General features: G+C 47.9%; 1 protein-coding gene across 1 annotated transcript in view; it reads left to right on the forward strand.

Moving 5' to 3' along the window:
• Window positions 1-45: 45 nt before the first annotated feature.
• Window positions 46-15,714, forward strand: part of TSPAN12 (tetraspanin 12) — a 66,195-nt gene continuing 50,526 nt past the window's right edge. The window contains exons 1-4 of the mRNA XM_004707772.2: window positions 46-155; window positions 518-656; window positions 11,837-11,919; window positions 14,025-14,160. Of these exons, the coding sequence (XP_004707829.1) occupies window positions 591-656; window positions 11,837-11,919; window positions 14,025-14,160 (285 nt within the window). The 5' untranslated portion in view covers window positions 46-155; window positions 518-590. The remainder of the gene's footprint in view (window positions 156-517; window positions 657-11,836; window positions 11,920-14,024; window positions 14,161-15,714) is intronic.

A 15,714-nucleotide genomic window follows, 5' to 3' on the forward strand; every position in this document is an offset into this window, starting at 1 on the left:
CCTTTGGGACCGTTCGGAGCAGAGCTGTCCCCGAGGAGGGGCGTGCACGGAGCGGCTCTTCAGAATGCAGAGGATACCGCCGCGTGTCCCCTGAGCACGGCGCCTCCAGTGCGCCTGCCACTCATCCGGGGGTCGGCCCTTTCTCTTCCCAGCAGGTGCTATGTGGAGCCCGTCGCGGCTTCGGAGGAGTTTGGGTGACTCCACTGAGTTTCACAAATGATTTTTGGGGGTAGCTAGAATTCGATCCTTCTTGGACTTAGCTGCAGAGCTCCGGCGGCGAAGTGGTTAACGTCTCAACCGCTGGCCAGAAGTTCGCACCCTAGCTCCTGGGGGTGGGGGGTGGGGAAAGCGGGTGGCAGTGTGCTTCCCAGGATTTCCAGCCGTGGAAACCCCATGGGACAGTTCTATCCTGTCTAAAGGCGGCTGCAAGTTTGGTGTTTGGGACCCAGCTGAGGGCGGGGCAACTGGGGGTGGAGAGCGGGTGAGAATCTGCCCTGTCCCCCGGTGTCCCCTGCAGGTCGCTGCTGCTGTTTTGCCCGCGGGGATAGGATGTGGTGAGAGGATGGGGCCTCTGCCTGCCCAGGCTCACAATGGCCAGAGAAGATTCGGTGAAGTGCCTGCGCTGCCTGCTCTACGCCCTCAATCTGCTCTTTTGGGTAAGTCCAAGAGTAACAGCGCACCAACAGGTGGGCACAGCTGGCCCCGATGGATTACTGCAGTCACCAGATAATGTGCCAAAGGGCATGGCTGAGCATTAATTAATTACATGGGATCACACCCTCCATTTTTCAGAGGGGTCAGTTTGAACCTTCTCAAAATGCCTTTGATCCAGCTCAGGTTCTATTTGTAATTAGAAAAATGGAATCCGCCACTGGATGCTGGTGGCAGTAAAATTAGACTTGGAGTTAATCTCCGGGATATAAATAAGTGCACGTGCTTGTGCTTGCAGATAAAAAAGTCATGACACACTACTTAGGGAATCGCTTGTTTTCAAGAATTTCAGATAACCGTGCAAGCCGTACATGTTTTCTGCACGTCATCATAGCCTAGAAAATCCGGCTGGGGCAAGCACGTCTCGGGATGTGCTTGTCTGGATCTGTACCCAGATAAATCAGACAAAACCAACTCTCAGCCCTCAAGCGGATTCAGGCTCATAGAGACTCTGGAAGGGCAGGGCAGGGCACAACTGCCTCTGTGGGTGCTGGAGATTGTAAATCTTTAAGATAGTGGACAGCTTCGTCTTTCTCCCCAGGACCAGCTGGCGGTTTTCAAATTGCTGACCTTGTCACTGCTGGCCCCCAGGGCTCCCCATAGCCTATCAAAAGATGGGCGTTTTTCTAGGGATTCCATATAGCCCAAGAAGGTGGTTTTCGTGCCACTCTTTCTAAGTTGGCAACATATTAGGGAATTTTCTGTATGCGTTTGGAAAATAAACCCCACACTGTAACCGTTTAAGGAAATAAAATACATCAAATTTAACCACCCCATGGAAATCTTTTATGTATGCCTCTTGAGCTAGTAACTTTTTATGCTCTAAGTCGGGACATCCATTTTTGAAAAGCGTTATTAACAATCCTATGCACATTCACGAAATGTACGAGGAACATTTAAAAAAAAAAAATCAACACTCTGAAAGTTGCTTCCAGAAACTGTCATGCTGGAACAGGCATATGTGCGGTTAAGGATTTATATTTAAAATGTCGGAAGTGCTGACGTGTTAAGTAGAAATTGAGAAATTTTGGCATGCAGCTGATATATTTGGCTGGCTGGCATCGGCAACTCTACAGGACGGCGTTTGGGTAGAGCTGGTTCTTGGGGGTGACCTCCTGATAGGGTGAAAAGTCAACCCTTCTCTTAACAACTGGCATCTAAAATGTTCTCAACAGCTTTTCGTACATTAAACATTGGATAGTTGCATTTATCTTTTGAGACCGTAACCTCACATCTTCTTTTCTTTCTTTCTTTCACCAAACCCAACCCAACCCATGGTCATCAAGTCAAATCCGACTCCTGCTCACACTGTGGGCCAGATAAGAACTTTCCCTGTGGGTTTCTGACACCGTAAATCCTTACCGGAGCAGACAGCCTCCCTCGTCTTTCTCTTAACAGGATTAACAAGTCCTGGTGTGGTGTCCATGTTAATGGTGGTGCTGCTAACTGAAATGTTTAGGGGTTCTTGTCTACCTAGAGGTGCTGCAGAAGAGAGGTCTGGCAGCTCATTCCCCGAAGCTCAGCGATAGAAAGCTGTGTGGAATGCACACCTATTGGGACACGCAGGAGGGTTCCGTGAGCGAATCTACTCAACAGCAGCTGGAACTGGTGCCCCGAGTAAATGTGAAAATAAGCAAGGGTGACAAACGGCCTTAAACATACACAGGAAATCTAGTTTATGCTTTCGAGGCTGTGTGAGGTAGCGGATGCCACAGAAAACTCAATATTGGGCTTCTTTTTGTGTGCCCACCTCTCAACCTCTGGTCGGACTCATGCAGGCCCTGGGAAGGTGGGATACGATGTTGCAGTTTTCTTTCTCACAGTGTTTCTAAACCCCAAACCCAAACAGAAAGCCAAATCCACTGCCATCCAATCAATTTGGACTGATGGAGATTTTATAAACCCAAACCAAACTCACTTCCTTTCAGACTGAAACGCATTGGGTTGCTAACTGTAAGGACAACCGTTCAAAACCATCAGCTGCTCTTGCAGGAAAAAGATGAGCCTTTGCACTCCTATAAAAAGTTATAGAAACTCCCAGGGGCAGTTCTAGCTTGCCCTATAAGGGTCGCTGTGAGTGAGATCCCAGGTACAGAATAAAATGTCCCCTAGGCTTCCCAAGCTCCTCATCTTTATGGAAGAAGACGGCTACATCTTTCTCCTGGGGGTTGCCTTTGGGTTCACACCGCCCACCTTTCTGTATCTGTCGAGTGCTTAACGCCTGTGCCACCAGCACTCCTAGAATTTCTGTGGTCATAAGAAACAAAACCAAACCTGCGGCTTAATAATGGCGTTTCCCAGTTTTACACTGTAAAGGGCATACTTGCTTTTTTAAACTCTCCCTAAGGGATTTCGGGGAGCCCTCCAACCACTGGCCATACTTTTTAAGAAATACACTTCCTTGGAAGTAGCATTGTGACGCCACCATCAAGCCTTAACTGGATTATTAACTCAGATAAATTCCTTTGTCTTTTGGTACACTGCAGCCCTGCTGAACAAAGCCTCGAGCCATTGCATGCTTCCGACAGGATGCTTTTTGGAGGGCAAATATTTGAGGCTTCTTTGAGGTGCAACCCTGCTATGGACAGGAACGACAGGTCCCTCCCTCGCTTGTCCCCATTCAGAGAACAATCACAGTTTGTGCCCTCAGGGAGTGGAGCTTACTGCAGGGAGACTACTCAGGAACTTGAGGGTACAATATAACCCTTTTCCTCTCTCAGTTGCTGCTCCTATACCCATTGCCACCTAGCCGATTCTGACTCAGAGGGCCCTATCTAGGGTGTCCGAGACTGTGTGAGTCTTCTTGAGCTCAGACAATGTAGAGAGTAAAATGAAGCCTGTACAGAGAATGATGGAAGGACCAGATAGGCTTAAAGTGGAGCGCTTATGACCAGACCAGGCTGTGTGGTAGCCAGACCTGGAGGGCCACGTCATGGCCTGTCACTATCAGTAGAGTGGGTGCTGAGCTAGTCCCCAGCTGCCACAGTGTCCCCGGCTCTCAGTGGAGCCTGTTTATTCCTGAGTGATACTCACCAGGAATCCACAGACCTTGTTTCTGCCATTCACACTGTCTCATTTTTAATCAAACTCATTGCAATTGGGTTGATTCACAGGCTGTAACTCTGTAAAGGAGTAAAAAGCCTCTTTCTCCTATGGAGCTGCTGATGGTTTTGAAGCGCTGACCTTGCAGTTGGCAGCCCAACTAATAACCCTCTATGCCACCAGGGCCCCTGGTTTTTGCTAGAATTTGCAAATGATCTTGTCGGGTTCTCTCTCTTTGCTGCTGCTCATCGCCTGGTGAAATGGGGCTCGTGAGACACAGACAGAAGGAGGCAGAGGAGAACACGTGTGGAAACATAGACATGTGACTCGGACAGGCCTTGTCCCATGTCTGGGCCTCCGAACACTCAAAGGTTGATCTTACTCTTAGATAAGTAGTCAGCTGCCGTCATTGACACTCTCTCATGGGAACCTTACATACAGCAGAGTGAAACGTTGCCAATCCCTGATTCATCCTCACCAGGGCTGCACCTAAGAGTCTATCTTTGCAGTTACTGTGCCAGCCCATCTCACCCCTTCCCTCACTGGCCTCTTCATCAAACAAATGCTTGCCCTTTTTGGGGGTTGATCCCTCCTGATGGCCATAGCGAGTGAGTCAGTGTCCTGTTGAGATCCATAGGCCTTCCTTGATTGAATTTTGGAAATCGATTTTCAGGCTTTTCTTCCTAGTCTTATCTGGAAGCTCTACTGAAACCTGTCCATGCAGGGTGACCCCAATGGTGTTTGAAATATGGATAATATAGCTTCCAGTATTGTAGTAGCACCCAAACATCCATAATACAGAAAATCCTGGGTAATGAACTTCCAACTTGTGGACAGCACTCCCTTCCCCCAAACCAAACCAAACCAAACTAAACTCATGGCCATCAAGTTGATACCAACTCATAGCGACCCTATAGGACAGGGCAAAGCTGCCCCTGTGAGTTTCCAAGACAGGCTAACTCAGCGGTTCTCAACATGTGGGTCATGACCTCTTTGGGGGTTGAACGACCCTTTCACAGGGATGTCATGATTCATAACAGTAGCAAAATTATAGCTGTGAAGTAGCAATGACAATAATGCTTTGGTTGGGGGTCACTACAACACGAACTGTATCAAAGGGCATGAGGAAGGTTGAGAACCACTGGGCTAACTCTTTATGGGGGTAGAAAGGCCTCTTTCTCTAGAGCAGCAGCTGGTGGTTGTGAACTGCCAACCTTGAGGTTAGTAGCCCAACTTAACCACTTACCACCAGGAGAGCTCCTACTTTCCCTTTAATATAGGTGACTTTGACCTCTGTTTGAAATGATTGAACCAACCCTACTCAAGCAATCATCTTCACATGCTGTATGTGGAGCTTTTAAATCACTGAGAAGACTTCAAGTGTTTTCTTGCACTAAAAAAGCAACCAAAAAAAAAAAAAAATCCCCCAAACCCCACAGCTATTGAGTTGATTTCAACTCACACTGACCCTACAGGATAGCTAGAACTGCTTCCTATGGTTTCTGAGACTAACTTTAACGTCCTCTTTCTTCCTTGCGGGGGCTGGTGAATTCAAACTGTTGACCTTGTAGTTAACAGCCCAGCATGCCCCATGTGACCCTTTTTTGCTGGTGGGTTTGAACTGCCAACCTGGCAGTTCGTAGCCCAACACCTAACCCCCATACACAGATACACCTTGGAGACAATTGTGGATGGGCTTCCAGATCACCACAATAAAACAAATGTCAGCTAAGTATTTTGGTTTCCAAGTGTGTATTTTTGAGTTTATCTTGACACTCTCCTGTGGTCCATTAAACGTGCATCAGCTTTAGGAAGAAGTGTGAAAATCTTGTGGGAATTACCAAACTGGGACACAGTGACGTGATGTGAGCACATGTTGCAGGGAGAATGGCACCTGGAGGCTTGCTGCATGTAGGGCTGCCGGAGACCTTCCGCTGTGAAAAGCCCCCTGTCTGCAAAAGGCAACAAGGCCAGGCGTGATGAAACGAGATCTGCCTCTACCAAGTTGAATTTATTCTAAGAAGAAAGACAGTTTTCATTGGTGTTAGTTCAGCTTCTCTATTTTCAGGAAGAGGAAGTAAGTTTTGAAAGTTTGAAGGAACTCTTCTGAGTCGTCTTCAGAGCGAGACTAAAGCCCTGCTCTCTCTTTTACTGTCTGCATTTTGATAAGATATTTCACATTAAAAAGAAAAGCTCAGGCAGGGGCTTGTAGGTATCTGTCTTCCTTGAACAGAAATGATTCCTGTCACTGTCACTTTAGGGGAGACTATCCATTCCGTGTGACAGATGAGACATTCGATGGGGCAGAATTTGAACTACTTAAAAGCCCGTGTTTTGACTGATCTTACTATTTGGAACAAACTGGAGGTGGACAGCTGACAGTAAATGTAGGGAATTTTCATACTACACAATCCTGAGGTAGAAGACAACTTGATAGACTTGGTATTGCACAATCAGATTCAATCAAACCTAGAGAACGGCTCCACCACACCAAAATTCAGCTTTTCCTAGATATTTGTTGAGAGTTAGCATTTTCAGAGTGGTTTCCAAGACTAGATGAAGCCAATGCCCAATAAGTGGCATATCAACTGTGCTTTTATCAAGTGACACTTGTGTTGTTTTTGAGCCACTTCCTTACGCTTTGTATGATGGCTTGTTGGTGGTGTTAGGCGCCTTCCAGTTGGTTCTGACTCGTAGTGACCCTTTGTACAGCAGTCCTGCACCCTTCTGTACCACTGTCCTTATGTTTGAGCTCGTTGTTGCAGCCACTGGTATCAGTGCATCTCACCGAGGGCCTGTTTTTGCTGTCTCTCTGCTGTACTAAGCATGATGTTTTTCTCCAGGGACTGGTCTCTCCTGATAACATGTCCAAAGTATATGCAACAGAGTCTCGCCATCCTTGCTTCTAAGGAGCATTCTGGCTGTAATTCTTCCAAGACAGATTTGTTTGTTTTTTGGTAGTTCATGGTACTTACAGTATTCTTCACCAGCACTAGCTAATTCAAATGCACCAATTTTTCTCCGGTCTTCTTTATTCAGTGTCTCAATTTTCACATGCGTATGAGGCGACTGAAGATACCATGACTTGGGCCAGGTGCATATTTGCCTGTAGGATGGGGGAAAGCATAAAAGTAGAATGCCCAGCGCCATCTGATACCTACCGTGTTACTCAGAAGTTGTTTATCACGAGTCACAGCTGAAGAATGAGTTTCATCACTGAGTTGGAAAAGGAGCAGAAAGGTGCCATTATCCCCGAGGGGTCCTGGCCTGCTCGTCTGTGTCTGGCTTGTACACTCAGTCACACCAGGGTTTGTTCTGGAGCAGAGCTGCCTCCTTTGGGGACTCAGTGACTTGACGTGGGCACATGCAGTTTGTTTGGTGCCACTCACACGTTCTCAACGCGGTGAGTCCTCCGCTCCTTGAGAACACAGCTGCCCGTGCACATTGAACGCTGCTGGAACGAATGCCAGGCGGCAGCGCAGTTTATCCTCAGACGTGCATGTGGATTGGAGGAGCAGGCCTGGTACTATAGTTTGACCAAAATTCTGCGCACAGCTGTGATGCTTGGATTCCCTCCTATTGAAAAGAAGAGGAGGAAAAAAAGGAAGAGAAGAATCCAAAGTTTGTCATTGAAAGGCAGTTTACAGCCAGTTTCAAACACAATGCATACATGATACATAAATCTTTGTGCCAGTTGTTCCTCAGGCATCTCATGAAGGAAACAGTTCCAGTGATGGAAAACTGGGTTCTTATCAAAACATCCCTCAATTTTCTTAAAGACCTCCCATCATTTGTGGCTTATCTATTTGTTTAAAATCATGACCTGTTCATGGTTCTTCCGTTTATTACCCTAACACACCACACGATGAGGCTGGCGCACAGCTGCATGAAGGGGGTGCAAAGAGGAGCACGCAGTGGTCTGCGCCCTCAAGCATTCTACAAGTCTTGCAGGATGAGATCAGGCCCAACCCAATCATTGCCTGAAGAGTCTGTTTGACTCTGGGCAACTCCCTGGTTATCAATGGGACTGCTCCAGAGGCCTTCCCTGGCTGCCATCTTTATCTTTATAGGAGCAGATGGCCAGCCCTTTCTTCCTTGGTACCCTGGGCAAGTTCAAACCCACCTTTCGCGTTTGTAGTTGAGCATAAAACATTTTCATCACCCAAGGACCTACTAGATTGCGATGCTTTTAGGTGCTGGTGAGTCTATTTACCCTGGGTGCCCCATGGGGTTTTCCTAGGATGAATCTTGATAGAAGCATGTCACCATGCAGGTCCCCTGTGGAGTCACTGAATGGACTCGAAGCATCAACCTTTTGGGTGGGTAAACATGGGACACAATGCGCTGACTGGTCGATGAGGTCTGTGTATGTGGTCCAGAGTGATGGAGCAGGGAGCTGGGACGTGGTCTCTGTACTGCAGTTGATGTTTGAGTTGGCCTCTGAGGTCACTTGGGCGACGCGTGGGGAAGGAAGACAAGACTGGGGCAGGACTGCGTTTTGAGCAGAGGGAAGAGCATCAGAACACGCGCGAAGGCACTGCAATGTCTGTGTGATGCATTTTGGAGACATGCAGGGAGTTGCTTGTGCTCTGAGCACAGAGCGCGTATGGGAAGAACCTGGCAGGAAACAGTCCTGAAGAGAGAGGTGACAGGGTGGCTGCAGAGGCCCTGTGTCCTGTTGAAGAGTTAAAATTTATTTATTGGGGGGATCTGGGAGTAGGTGGGCAGGGAGAGCAGTGGGGGAGGAGTGATAAGGGGGGACCCAAGTTTGATTCTTGGCCAGTGAACCTCATGCCTGGCACCTGTCGGTTAGTGGAGGCTTGTATGCTGAAGACAGACTCGAGGGAAAGGTCTGGCGATCTGCTTTTGGAAATCAACCCACAAGACGCCAGTGGGTTATGGATCACGGTCTGATTTATAATCGATCGTAGGCGGGATGGTGGAGGTCTGAGCAGCATTTTTATTCCTCTTTGCATGCAGTCATCATGAGTCAAGAGCCAGCTCCCCCAGCGAATAGCCACCACACACATTATAGCCTCATGAGCTGAAGAGTCGTGTGGTGTGTCTTATGAAGGCAACTGAGGGGTGGATTCCAGGTGGAATGTGTGAGCTGAAGCCCATTAGAAGGTGATGGTAACTGCTTGGCAAGAGAAGGCATGGGCCTCAGCCAGCCAGCCAGCCAAGACAGGAAGAGAGGGAGGGATTTACCAAAGGTCCTGCGGGAACAATTGGCAGGACTTGAATGGAATTCAAAGGAAGGCTGAGGAAGAGGGAGGGAGTCAGTTGCCTGCCAAGCTGTCAACTGGTGTGGTGAGGAGTTGATTATGCCCCGTACTGAATCTGGATAGGCGGCTGGAGGGGGCCAACGGGGCATGCTGTTGTAAGAGGTCTCGATATTGAGCATGGCCGTGGTCATGCCAGATGTAGGTCGGTCCCAGAGCTTGATCCCTCTGCCACATGGTATACCTCTGGATAGCAGAAGCTGCCATTTCTGAGCAGTTTAGCCTCTTTAAATGATGGAGAAAGATTTGGAGGAAGCTGCAGGCTAAAAGGGATGAGATGCTGATAGGAAATATATAGAATACTTGTATTCCGTTCCATAAATCCTCTATGAAGTACGTCTGGCTAGTCCAACCTATTTTAGGTGAGGGGACAGACTTATAAAAGATTCAATGGTGTGCCCAATGTCAGCTGCAATCCAAACCCAGTGCTTCTTGATATAATGGCTTCCAGTTGTCAGTGTGATCTACCCTTCTTTAAATGCCTCCACAGACATCATCTGATCTAACCCTGTCTCATTCTCTGCCATCAGGTTGATGCGGACTCATAGTGGCCCTGTAGGACAGGGTAGAACTGCCTCTGTATGTTTCCATGGCTCTTTAGGGGAGCGGAAAGTCTCCTCTTCGTCCCGTGGAATGGTTGGTGGTTTGAACTGCTGACCTTGTGAATTGCAGCCCAATGCATAACCACTATGCCACCGGAGCCCTGCCTACTTTTTCATGTTTATTACTTGCCACTTTCCCTTTCCTGGACATAGCATGGTGCCTTCCTCTTGCTTTGTGAGTTACAGCTTTGCTGATTCGAATGTCCTTTTCAGCCTACTCTACTCCCTAATTAATTGGACCGCTATCCTTCCGATTTCAGTTCCCGTGGAGAAAGTTCCTTTCACTCTTGGGAGCAGGAGGAAGCCTTGGTGGTATAGTGGGTTACCTGTTGGGCTGCTGACTCCTAGGTCAGCGGTTCGAAATCACCAGCTGCTCTGAGGGAGAGAGATGGGGTTTCCACTCCTATAAATAACTAGTCTCAAAAACCCACAGGGGGTAGTTCTCTCTTGTCTACAGGGTCATGATGAGTCAGAATCCACCCGATGGCAGTGAGGTTTTCTAAGAGTAGGTCAGACATCCCTTTCAGTGGGTTTTTACTGCAATGTGGACTTTTCCTTCCCACCACTTGTAACAGTGATGGCTCCATGTTTATTGCTCTGAGTCGATTCCCGTGTGTCCTCGTCACTTAGTGAGTTCACTGCAGAGTAGAGGTGGTTTGGGGTGCATTGGTATATCTCTGGCAAGTTGTGTCAAACCTGTTACCCATAAGTGGAATCTAGCGTATAATGGCCACCTGTTTCCAAGTAGAACTTCATTCCACATGGTTTTCAATGGTTATAATCTTATGGAAATAGGTCACCAGGCCTTTCTGTCCTGGCACCAACCGCCTTGCAGTTTGTTGTTGAGCATAAACCATGTGTGTCCACCATGAACCTAATACTGGGCATAAACTTGGCAAAGAGTAGGGATCAACATCTATTTTTTGAGTGGAAGAATGACATCAAAATTCCAGGCTCTTAGCCATTTTACTTAAATGAAAGGTCTTAGAAAGTTGTGTATTAAACAGATGAAGTTTTCCTTGGAATGGAAGAACCGTATGTCATGACACCCACTGAAAATATATCACACAGAATGAAGAGTTGGATAACTCATTGGCATTAGATCCAGGGGTTGAGTCATGGAGACTGACTACAGTCAGTAACAGATCCAAAGATGGAGGAACCAAAAGTGGCCATTCATTTGCAAAGTGATAAAGATGGAGAATTATCTTAAGTGCAGAAGAGTTCAAGATAATATAAGTAAACTAACACACTGGTATGCCTGTGAAAGCGGACACTGAATAAGGAAGACTGAGGAAGATTTGATGCATGTGAATTAGGATGCTGGTAAAGACTACTGAAAGCACCAGGAACGACCAGAACAAACACATCTGTCTTGGAAGAAGCTTGGCCAGAATGCTCTGTAGGAGCAAGGATGGCGAGGTGGCTCATGCACTTGGACAAGTCATCAGGAGAGGACAGTCCTGGGAGAAAGGACATCTTTTTGCTAACGTAGAAGGGCAGTGAAAAAGAGGACGATGCTTGACAAGATGCCTGGACACAGTGGCCGCAACAATGGGCACAAACATAACAATCAGGAGGACGGTGTGGACCAGACAGTGTTTTGTTCTGTTCTCCTGGAGTCGCTGTGAGTCGGATCTGACCTGAGTTGTGCCTGACTGCAGCAGCAGCACACCCATAGCCACCCCGCCCTGTGACAGCATGAAGAAAGGCCTACGTGCAGCCTGAAGACCGAGTACACGCTGTGACAGATCCAAAGATGGAGGAACCAAAAGCAGCCATTTGGTAGAAGGAGAGCACATGGTGTCAGACCAACCCAGGAGCAGAGAGTCCTCTGCTAGCTCTAGTGCCAGGTCACCTGGTAACTTAGGGGGCTGACAACACGATCTTGACTCCTCACAGAAACCAAGACATAATAACTAGCCTGATTTTACACTGAGCCTCAGTTCTAGGTTCTTGGTCTGTTTTAGGGCCTGGACTTTAACTGGTGCATGAAGCCTGCAGACCCATTTTTCATATATGTATATATAGATTTTTTTAACACACAAAAACAGAACAGCAATTTACAAAGGCGATTATCCGCCGACAAGCTAAGAACCACTGGGCCCCCATTGATCTGTGTGTGTGTTTCTGACATGCAGGAAGAGCCTGACCATAAATCCTTGGTAACCAACTCGGTCTACTTGTCTTTCTCCTCAGTTAATGTCCATCAGTGTGCTGGCGGTGTCTGCGTGGATGAGGGACTACCTGAATAATGTTCTGACCTTAACTGCGGACACAAGGTAGGCTTCCTCGTCAATGGTTGATCTCTTCCATCCCACCTGTCAGGGGCTGGTTTTTAAGTCACTTTGCCCTCAGCTCCTTAGGTGGTGGCACCCTGGGTGGTGTTTCAGGGAGTTGTTCTGGCCAATGGGGCCCTTGGGTGTGCACACTCGCATTCTCTGGCATTCTCATTAAAGGGTGCCCTTGGTCCCAGAGAGGGCCTGGGGCATCAGGTGCCGGATTCTGGGTAGGGTTACACCAGGCACCTGCACTCTGAACTGTGTGTCGGTCACCTCATATTTGCATGTCCTTTGACAGCTCTCTGTTTCTGCACGTTCCAGCTACTCTGTGCTAGAAAATCATCATCCACACGCCATACCTTCATGGTCCTGTGACTTCCTGAAAACCTTCGTTCCAAAGGTTGATCCATTCACATCACAAGGGGCAAATTACTTCTCTTAGCCTCCATCTGTTTGTGTCTGAATGGTGATGTTGTTTATGTCGCTCTGGATGAGCATCAGGGTTAAAGGAGATACATGTTTATAAAGCCCTCAGCACAATGGAGTCTAATAGACCCCAGTGTGGACATTTTTCTTATTGTTCTTACAGCTCCCACGCTGACAGCTCCTAGTCACACATTTTCTATGTAGTCTTTTGGCAAGACTCATCTTTCTCCCTTCTTCTTTCTTTGCTTAGAGACAGCTTCTCCTCTGTGTCATTAGCAGTCTCTCTCACTTTGGAGAAGGACCAGTTGCTGGGGGAGACGGAAGGGCGACACCTGGAGCTCCAGTTCTGAAGCAGAAGAGGGACATTCTTTCCAGCTGGGAAGTAGTGCAGGGTGCCATGCTTTACTCAGGCTGACATGTCAGGACTAATAGTAGATCTGTTAACAGCAAGGTCAGAAGTTCTAAACCACCACCTACTCAACAGGAGAAAGAAGAGGTTCTCGTCTCCTATCAAGATTTACAGGCATCAACCTACAGAGGCAGTTCTACTCTATGTTTGAGGGCCCCAATGAATCAGGCTTGACTCAATGGCAGTGAGATGAGAATAGTAACTATATTTGTTATAAGAGCCTTGGTGGTATAGAGGTTAAGCACCGGGCTGCTAACCAAGAGGTGTGTGGTTCAAGTCTACCAGTCACTCTATGGGGGGAATAAGGAGGCAGTCTGCTACTATGAAGATGTCCAGCCTTGGAAACTGTATGGGGCAATTCTACCCTGTCTCACAGAGCCACAGTGAGGGTGAGGCGGTACTGACACCAAGAGCTTTTTTGTGTGGGATGCTATCTTATATTTTAAATGAGTTGGTCAGGGTGTGTAGTGGATTTGAGGGAGTTTAAGTCGGACTATGGAACAAAACAATGAATGACTTTGAGAGAGCAGCTGTTACCACAAGTTGTTTATTGGGGTTCACGTGTTGACAGCGAGCGATGTGTAGGGTTCAGCCTACACACACACACACACGCACACACCCCGCTCCCCAGCAGGTGGTATGGCCTTCTAGAGGCAAGCTGGTGGGTACTGGGAAGACCAGAACCGGAAGAAAGAAGGAAACTCCCAAGCAAGGGGAGAAGGGCATGGGGGGAGGAGGCTTCTCTCTGCCTAGGCCGTGCGTCCTTCTGCAGCAAGATGGAGCACCAGTGTCCAGCGCTCCAAGAACCGCAGCAACTCAGAGTCCCTGTGCGCAGGGTTCTGTCTTCTATAGGGCTGGCACATACAGAGGCTGAGTGCCGTGTCATGGACGCTGGCAGATTCTAGTTGGTAAAACTTCTGCTTATTGGGTTATGTTAATAAGACTGCCAATGGTGCGCACTTTGAGCAAACCATCCCAGCCCATTACTGATGGAAAAATAACCTGGGGTCAAACACGTAGCTGCCATCGCTGGTTCATTTATACCTAGGAGTACTGCCCCTTGTTCATAGGAGCAATGAAAGTGGTGATAAGACAAGCAAGCCAATACATAAAGGCACAATGGCACAGTGGTTTTAAAAATACCACCCTCAGCCCGAAGCATGAAGCACCAACGAGGGACTCATCAGCGTCATGGTTTGGTGGTGGGCTCCGTCGTGGGTGCACTTTGAGGCTGTTTTGGTTTCTAATGTGGCTCCCCTTCTTCTTTCAGGGTGGAGGAGGCCGTCATCCTGACTTACTTCCCCGTGGTGCATCCCATCATGATAGCCGTTTGCTGTTTCCTGATCATTGTGGGCATGCTAGGGTACTGTGGCACCGTGAAAAGAAACCTGTTGCTTCTTGCTTGGGTATGATGTTTCTGTCTGCCTTTCGTTCTTGTTAATGACCAGCCAGAAATGTGTTTGTTTTTGAGCCAGCTCAAAAGAGACGTGGTTTGGGAAGCTGTGACATTGCCCTTTGGAAAATGCACTGACGTTGCATCATTTCTGACTCATCCCAACCTTCCAGGACAGAGTTGACCTGCTCCATAGGGTTTCCAAGGCCATAATCCTTACAGAAGCTGACTGCCTCATCTTTCTCCTGTAGAAGTGGTTAGTGGGTTCGAACTGCCGACCTTTCGGGGTAACACTTACCCATGGCACCACAGGGGCTCCCTGGGGACTCTGACAGCAGGGCTTTAATCTAAGGGTAATTGTTCAGCCTCCCGTGACAAGAGAAGTGTTCTTCCCATGAGAGATGATTTCAATACAACTGTTGCCTATACCCAGACTGCAAGGTATGATAATGTGAGTGCTATTTAATTATTTTACTCAGGTTCAAGGGTGACATTTCCCTTTGAAAACCCGAGCTCTTTGCAGTCTGAGCAGCCACAGCATAACTCAAAACAAGATCCTGTGGACTAGGATTTGAAAGTCACAGTCAACCTTACTTTTTTCGTTAAACACACCCTCTCTGCCAGTCTACATGGAGGTGGTGACCTTGACCACCTGGGCTTACCCTCCAGCCACTGTCTTAACACAGCTAAGTGGACGTAAGAGTTAGTTTCTTTCTTTTGTAAAATTCTGAAACAGACCCAGTTACTTCCTAAATTCTCTTCGGTGTTGAAATGCTGCTTCTAAAGTCGATGATTAGACTGGTCATTCAAAATGAGAATGGGACTTTGAGTCAATGGCAAATACAGCATGTCCCTAGACTTTGAGAGGCCCGTCCTTGTGGGAGACGCTAGATGCAGGTGGGGCTAAAATATTGGTGCAGGCGTGCTGTGCACCATCAAGTCGACCCTAGCACATTGTGACATCGGAGTGCAGGAGAGAGCCGCTCCCCGAGTGTTTCCTAATCGTAATGGGAGCAGGTGGCCAGGGCTTTTCACCCATGGAGAGGGAGGGTGACGGCTTCAAACCGCCAACCTTTTGGCTCAAAGCTGAGCACTGAACCATCGTGCCACCAAAATGATTTCTATGCACATGTTCCTTTCTTTGCAGTAGTTCCTATCTCTGGCTACACGTTCCTTTCATATAGGAACTTAAAGTGGACAGGCAGATCTGGGGGTTCCATTCTAAACTTTATCACTTCAATAATGTGAACAGCTCAACAAAGCGAGTCACACGGGTTTGCGTTTTCTTAGTTTCCCAGTGTATGTTAAGAACCCTGGTGGCCTAGTGGTTAAGTGTTGGACTGCTAGCCTTCAAAGCTACCAGCTGCTCCAAAGGAGAAAGACGAGGCTTTCGACTCCCATAGTCACAGTCTCAGAAACCCTGTCCTGCAAGTTCCTATTAGAACTTAGGCAGTCTAGCTCAGCTTCGCCCCGCTACAGACAGTCTGGTTCTATGCGGTCCTGTAAGGTCGCTGTGAGTGGGAATGTGGTCTCTACCCTGTCCTGTAAGGTCGCTGTGAGTGGGAAT

This window comes from Echinops telfairi, unplaced genomic scaffold, assembly GCF_000313985.2.
Source record: "Echinops telfairi isolate 266 unplaced genomic scaffold, ASM31398v2 ScPeMD7_23;HRSCAF=83, whole genome shotgun sequence".
In the NCBI taxonomy this organism is placed as follows: Eukaryota; Metazoa; Chordata; class Mammalia; order Afrosoricida; family Tenrecidae; genus Echinops; species Echinops telfairi.